Source organism: Physeter macrocephalus, chromosome 15 (genome assembly GCF_002837175.3).
Source record: "Physeter macrocephalus isolate SW-GA chromosome 15, ASM283717v5, whole genome shotgun sequence".
Taxonomy (NCBI): domain Eukaryota; kingdom Metazoa; phylum Chordata; class Mammalia; order Artiodactyla; family Physeteridae; genus Physeter; species Physeter macrocephalus.
In genome coordinates this window covers 50,627,421-50,634,547 of record NC_041228.1, presented here as the reverse complement: position 1 = coordinate 50,634,547, position 7,127 = coordinate 50,627,421, and the positions used below count along the sequence as shown (strand labels likewise).

General features: G+C 41.0%; 1 protein-coding gene across 1 annotated transcript in view; it reads left to right on the top strand.

Annotated features, from left to right (window-relative positions):
• The first annotated feature begins 526 nt into the window (after window positions 1-526).
• CNBD1 (cyclic nucleotide binding domain containing 1) overlaps window positions 527-7,127 on the top strand; it is a 438,365-nt gene continuing 431,764 nt past the window's right edge. Inside the window, 1 exon segment of the mRNA XM_024126961.1 lies at window positions 527-614. Within this exon segment, the coding sequence (XP_023982729.1) occupies window positions 527-614 (88 nt within the window).

Sequence of the window (7,127 nt, the reverse complement as noted above, 5' to 3'; positions counted from 1 at the left end):
ATATCACACCTAGCAGAATATGGTGAGTTTAATTGGTGTCTGATTGTTAAAAGGTATGTTTTACTCTATGTATGTAGCCATGGAAAGCAGTGTAAATATCCTGTTGCTGCTGCTACAAAAAGGGTCTCCAATATGCAATGTAGACATTTAGCAAGCTGAAAAAAGGCTCTGGGCAATGGAAGATCAATGACATGAATTCTTCCTTTACCTAACCTAGACTCATGTGTGCTTTTGATTCTGCTGTATCTGCCTGTACAATATTATTTCCCTCTTCAGTCCTACTACTCACTATAGCTCACAAGGCCTCCTTCATAAGTTCCACTAGACTAGAATATCACTAGAATATCATTCTTCCTGGTCTAGGTTTCCCTCTCAGAATGTTGTACAAGAACTGTGAACATGAAGATTCCATAATACTCAACCTATCAGAGAGTACCTTGAGGGTTCTGCTTTGTGATGCCTCAAGGAAAAGAGTGGTCATTTGCCTCTCAAATAGCCCCTGGTTAGCTGCCTTTGAGCCGTCAAGATGCCTATGTCTTCTCCTCCAGCAGCCATTTTATCTCAAATAATAGCTGTAAGCAATGTGTCTCCTCCTCCACTTCTCAGTATTCCAAGTGAATGGGGAAAATCTGGAGGGTCTGCCATTGTTTTCAGTGTACTTACCCCAGAGAAAAGAAGTGGGACATTTGAGGGTTGGTAGACACACTGGGAGTCTTATTGACAGCATAGTGGAATGGAAAGGACATAGATGTGCAATTCCTGCTTTGTCCTCCTGAAGCCATTTCTATTCTGTAGGTCCCTAGTATTTTACCCAGTAAAACGAGGGTTTTTATGAACTCTCAGAGCTTCAAATAACAAATACTTTTAAAGAGGAGAGAAAACAAAGGCTCAGAGAGGTCACTCGGCTTACGGATGATCAAGCCCCTTGTTTCTGACAGGTCTTCTTGTGCCTACCCAGAGTTAGTTTTACTGCCTATCATAAGCTATTTAATATATACTTTTTACTAGGAGAATTCTTATTTAAATTTTTTAAGAAAAATAAGAGATAATTCCCATTATCTTTGTTCTGAAATTTATTTTCATTTTATTTTAATTTTGTAGTTTTTGATTTATGATATCATAAGAATTATAAATATAAATATTTTCAAGTTTATACAATTTACAGTATTTTCTTATTTTATTTAGTCAGCCTAACCCAGAATATTTTTCTCAAGACTTTTCTTCATAGTCATCAAATTCATAGATCTATTATTTGGTCACCAATATACTGACCAATAATATGTAATAGTCCCAGTGATAGTTGAGATTTTAAAAATCTTTCAGATACCAGTGATAATAATTGTGACTCTTTCAACTTCAATAAAGCCTTTACCTTATTATTTTAATATTCATTGGGTAGATTTCTGGTATTGATCTGAAAAAGATAACCCATCTATTCTTTTATCTTCCTGTGAGAGTTGACTCTTTTATGTATACATATTTTTAAATGAATGATCATAGTCTCCAGGGAAAAAGTTGCCACAGGCAGGAGTTGATACCCTTTGAAATGGGTAATGCTATACTTATGTCTTGAACAGCATTAGACAAAGTCCTTATGTTAAATCAAATTTATTCCTACACATGTTATTTTATATGTTTTTATTATTGTTATGAAAAATTTCTTGTATATAGCCAAAGTTATATTTCAATGCAAGTTGAAATAAATATTAAATGTAATTTTGCCAAAAACCACAGTTTCTACTGTGCAGAAAAAATGTCACCCTAAGATGGTTTCTTTTTTAGCAGCCTAGGAAGTGCAGTATCTGGGAGTTAAAAGATCAAATTAATTTAGAATCAATGGGATGAGATATGTGCTACCCTCTGTAGTGTCTCCCAAGGACACTTAACTTATGTGAAGTGATTAAAAGATGAAAAATCAGCAGGAATTTAGGTCTCAGAACTGAATAGAGCATAATGGAAAGCAGTGGAACTCCCAATTTTCCCTTTAGAGGTTCCTGCTTGATGTTCTATGTGTGACTTCTCTTTGGAGACGTGTCCTGCTTGCTCAGTAACTGTGTCTTTTTGCTAACTCTAGCAAGTTGGTAATTTCCCTTAGTGAACTCTATCATCACTGCTGAAACAATGACCTCAGGAAAGCGTATGTGAGAATGCTTTCTATCCATAATACGACTGAACCTGAATTATAAAGGAGATATAAAAGGGAGTGATTCAAAATGTAATGGACATAAATAGGAAGGCTCAGTTAAGGACCTTAAGGAAAATCTAGGCATTATATACATTCTGGTTTACGTTGAATGCACTTAGCTAGGTTACATTTAGTGAGTCATGTCTATCTTCTCTATAAATTTTATATGTGAATAATATTTATTGAGGGCTTTCTATAAGCAGTGTGTGAGCAGTGTGCATGTTATGTTGTTATTTCATTTATTTCCCGCAATGAACCTATGAGCTCTGTTGTAGGCAGAACAATGGCCCTCAATGATGTCCATGTCCTAATCCCCTGAACCTGTGAAGATGCTATGCTTCTTGGCAAGTGGAGTGAAGAGGAATGGAAGATGGAATTGAGGCTGCTAAACAGCTGACCTTGAGATGGGAGAGTATTCTGGATTATATGCTGGTCTCACTGTAATAAAAAGAGTCCTTCTGGGTGGAAGGAGGAAGCATTTATGAGTCAGATGCAGGATGAGAAAGGCTTGACTGGCCATTACTGGCTTTGAAGATGGAAGGGGGACATGAGCCAAGGAATTCAGGCGGCCCCTAGAAGCTGGAAAAGGCAAAGAAATGGATTCTCCCCAAGAACTTCCAGAAGGAATACAGTCCTGCTGACGGCTTGATTTTAGCTTAGTGAGACCTATTTCAGACTTCTGACTTCCAGAACTGTAAGATAATAATGTTGTGTTGTCTTTAAGCCAGTAGGTTGGTGGTAATTTTTGCAGTGGCAATAGAAAACTAACACATGGTCGATTTTACAGTTAGGCATAGTGAGGCTTAAGGTTCATGCTAAAGTTCACATAGTTGTCAAGTGGTAGAGACTCTTCATAGTATCATCCATGTAATGAATTTTCTCTACTCGTGAAAACAACAACAAACCAGAGTGTCAGCAGAACTCTGGTTTCCTCCTTGCCCACTACCCTGAAATCCCCTGCACAGTTTACTAGTTAAATGATGGTTATGCATTTGTTGAATTTTGCCATTTTCACTACTTTGACACTTTAGATTTAAGGAAGAGAATATATCCTCATCTTCAACCCCACCCACCCAGTGCTGTCTGTTTAACGCTGAAGTTCAGACTCAAAACACTCCAAGCAGTTAAGCTTCTTGAGTCACTTACAAATATTTTCTTTGAAACTTCCAAGTCTTCTCTTTCTATAGTCTCTTTGACTTGTGTCTCTGGATTCTTCATAGCATGCTTATGGTAGGAGAGAGGTGATTGTTCTCAAAAGCAAAAAACTCATGCCACTTTTTACTCTGGATGAGAACTGTTTTAAAAACCTTACAGTTAGCAAAACCTGCAGTAGTTTTACCACCTACATGAAATAGCATCTGTCCTAGGGACATGCCTGACCCATTATTATTAGAAGTGGATTTCCTGAAGAGACAAAAGGAAGAAAGATGTTTTAAAAAATTTTTTTAAGGAGACAGGGAGCCGTATTTTAGCATTTGGTTGGAGGAAAACATTTCATACTTAGGATTAGGAGTGTGGTCCAGTTAGATACCATTTTTGGGTTAATAAGCTATACCTTTATTTTATTCATGCTTATTAGGCTTATCTTTCTAAGAAAGGACAATTTCAAAAATGTGCTTTACATTTTGCCTACTGGTTTATCTGGTAGAAAGAATTTCTGTGCTTTAACCAAAGGGTTTTTTTGTTTGTTTGTTTTCCCAGTAACAAAAGGCTTTCAAGTTCACAAGATATTTGTAGGTACATTTTGCTTCTTCCAACACGTGAGGATGTAGAAGAAGAAGAAGAAAAAAAAACATTCAAGAGAAGACCAGAGACACTTGAAGGAGTTTAGAAACAAGATACTACTCCTAAGTGAATGTTTTCCTTTGCTCTTTTCTTTCATGTTATGGGCATACATTTACAGAAAACCTGAAATAATGGTGTCATCATTCCTAAAACTTCACGGGCATTTCCTGTAATTTGAGAGTTTTCAGTTCTTTAGCAGCTAAAGATTAAAGGAGTTTCAAGATATATATTTATCTGGAAAGGGGTATATTGCTCCATTTTAAAGTTTTACAACATTCAGGAGTAAAAATAAGAATAAGGGGGGGCTTGTCAGTGAAGAAGCAGACTTTTTAATGTATAAAGAAAGCAGGGCTGAAAAACAGTTGAAAGAGATGAGAATGGATATTCCAAGAAGGAATAAAAGATAAAAAAGTGGTTGAATGTTTGTTTACGTCTCTGTATTTGTGTAATCAATAATAGTCCCTATGGAAAATGCCATCAGATAATTTAGGAAAGGAAATACGTGAAAATTATTTTCTCTATTTTTCAGTGTAAAAGTCACTTTTATCTGTTTTTAAATCCCAAAGGAGAAAAGATGAATATTTTATTGAAAAAGCACTGTTTCTACTTTTTTTCTTACCACCGTTATAACTATCTCAATATGCTCATACTTTCTGTTAGAAGATCTTGAATGGCCTTTAGAAATTGTTATGTTAACTTAAACTTGAGCTTAATCATGACTGAGGTGTTCAGGCAGGAAACCTTGAAGTAATTGCAATGCATTGCAAGTCAGTTCTCTCCACTAGAGGTCACACCATGTCACCCCTCAGTGTCAGGCTGCTGTTCTGTTCTCAGGAGTCAGTCTCAGAAGTACCTCCTGCATTAATGCTCCGTTATCAATCCCTCAGCCATCTGGATCTTCTATCACCTTCCTTCCAACATATATTGTGGACCAGATTTCCCTTCTGATATGATGATTAAAAAATGAATTTGATCATATTAATTCTCCGCTCAAAAGATATCAGGGTCGGGGAGAACTGGGAAGATGGCGGAAGAGTAAGACGTGGAGATCACCTTCCTCCCAACAGAAACGTCAGAAATACATCTACACGTGGAACAACTCCTACGGAACACCCACTGAACGCTGGCAGAAGACCTCAGACCTCCCAAAAGGCAAGAAACACCCCACATACCTGGGTACGGCAAAAGAAAAAAGAATAAACAGAGACAAAAGAATAGGGACGGGACCTGCACCAGTGGGAGGGAGCTGTGAAGGAGGAAAGGTTCCCGCACCCTAGAAGCCCCTTTGCGGGTGGAGACTGCGGGTGGCGGAGGGGGGAAGCTTCGGAGCCACAGAGGAGAGCGCAGTAACAGGGGTGCGGAGGGCAAAGCGGAGTGGCTCCCGCGCAGAGGATCGATGCCGACCAAAACTAACAAGCCCGAGAGGCTTGTCTGCTCACCCGCTGGGGCGGGCGGGGGCTGGGAACTGAGGCTTTGGTTTCGGTCGGATCTCAGGGAGACGACTGGGGTTGGCTGCATGAACACAGCCTAAAGGGGGCTAGTGTGCTACAGCTAGCCGGCAGAGAGTCCAGGATAAAGTCTGGACCTGCCAAAGAGGCAAGGGAGTTTTACTCCCTCTTTGTTTCCTGGTGCGAGAGGAGAGGGGATTAAGAGCGCTGCTTAAAGGAGCTCCAGAGATGGGCGCGAGCCGCGGCTATCAGCGCGGACCACAGAGACGGGCATGAGACGCTAAGGCCGCTGCTGCCTCCACCAAGAAGCCTGTGTGCGATCACAGGTCACTTTCCACACCTCCCCTCCCGGGAGCCTGTGCAGCCCGCCACCGCCAGGGTCCCGCGATCCAGGGACAACTTCCTCGGGAGAAGGCACGGCGCACCTCAGGCTGGTGCAACGTCACAATTACCTCTGCCGCCATAGGCTCGCCCTGCACTCCATGCCCCTCCCTACCCCCCGGACTGAGTGAGCCAGAGCCCCCGAATCAGCTGCTCCTTTAACCCCGTCCTGTCTGAGCGAAGAAAAGACGCCCTCCGGCGACCTATACACAGAGGCGGGACCAAATCCAGACCTGAACCCCGGGAGCTGTGCGAGCAAAGAAGAGAAAGGGAAACTTCTCCCAGCAGCCTCAGGAGCAGCGGATTAAATCTCCACAATCAACTTGATGTACCCTGCATCGGTGGAAAACCTGAATAGACAAGGAATCATCCCAACTTGAGGAGGAGGACTTTGAGAGCAAGATATATTATTTTTTCCCCTTTTCCTCTTTTTGTGAGTGTGTATGTGTATGCTTCTGTGTGAGATTTCGTCTGTATAGCTTTGCTTTTACCATTTGTCCTAGGGTTCTGTCAATCCGTTTTTTTTTTTTACTTAAAAATTTTTTTTCTTAATAATAATTATTTTTTTCTATTTTAATATTTTTAATTAATTAATTAATTAATTAATTTTTTGTGGTACATGGGCCTCTCACTCTGGTGGCCTCTCCCAAGGTGGAGCACAGGATCCGGACGCGTAGGCTCAGTGGCCATGGCTCACAGGCCCAGCCGCTGCACGGCACGTGGGATCTCCCCAGACTGGGGCATGAACCCACGTCCCCTGCATTGGTGGCGGAAGCTCAACCACTGTGCTACCAGGGAAGCCCTAATTTTTATTTTAATAACTTTATTTTATTTTATTTTATCTTACTTTATTTTATTTTATCCCCTTTCTTTCTTTCTTTCTTTCTTTCTTTCTTTCTTTCTTTCTTTCTTTTTCTTTCTTTCTAATTTTTCTCCCTTTTATTCTGAGCCGTGTGGATGAAAGGCTCTTGGTGCTGCAGCCAGGAGTCAGTGCTGTGCCTCTGAGGTGGGAGAGCCAACTTCAGGACCCTGGTCCACAGAGACATCCCAGCTCCACATAATATCAAATGGTGAAAATCTCCCAGAAATCTCCATCTCAACACCAACACCCAGCTTCACTCAACGACCAGCAAGCTACAGTGCTGGACACCCTATGCCAAACAACTAGCAAGACAGGAACACAACCCCACCCATTAGCATAGAGGCTGCCTAAAATCATAATAAGGCCACAGACACCCCAAAACACACCACCAGACGTGGACCTGCCCACCAGAAAGACAAGATCCAGCCTCATCCACCAGAACACAGGCACTAGTCCCCTCCACCAG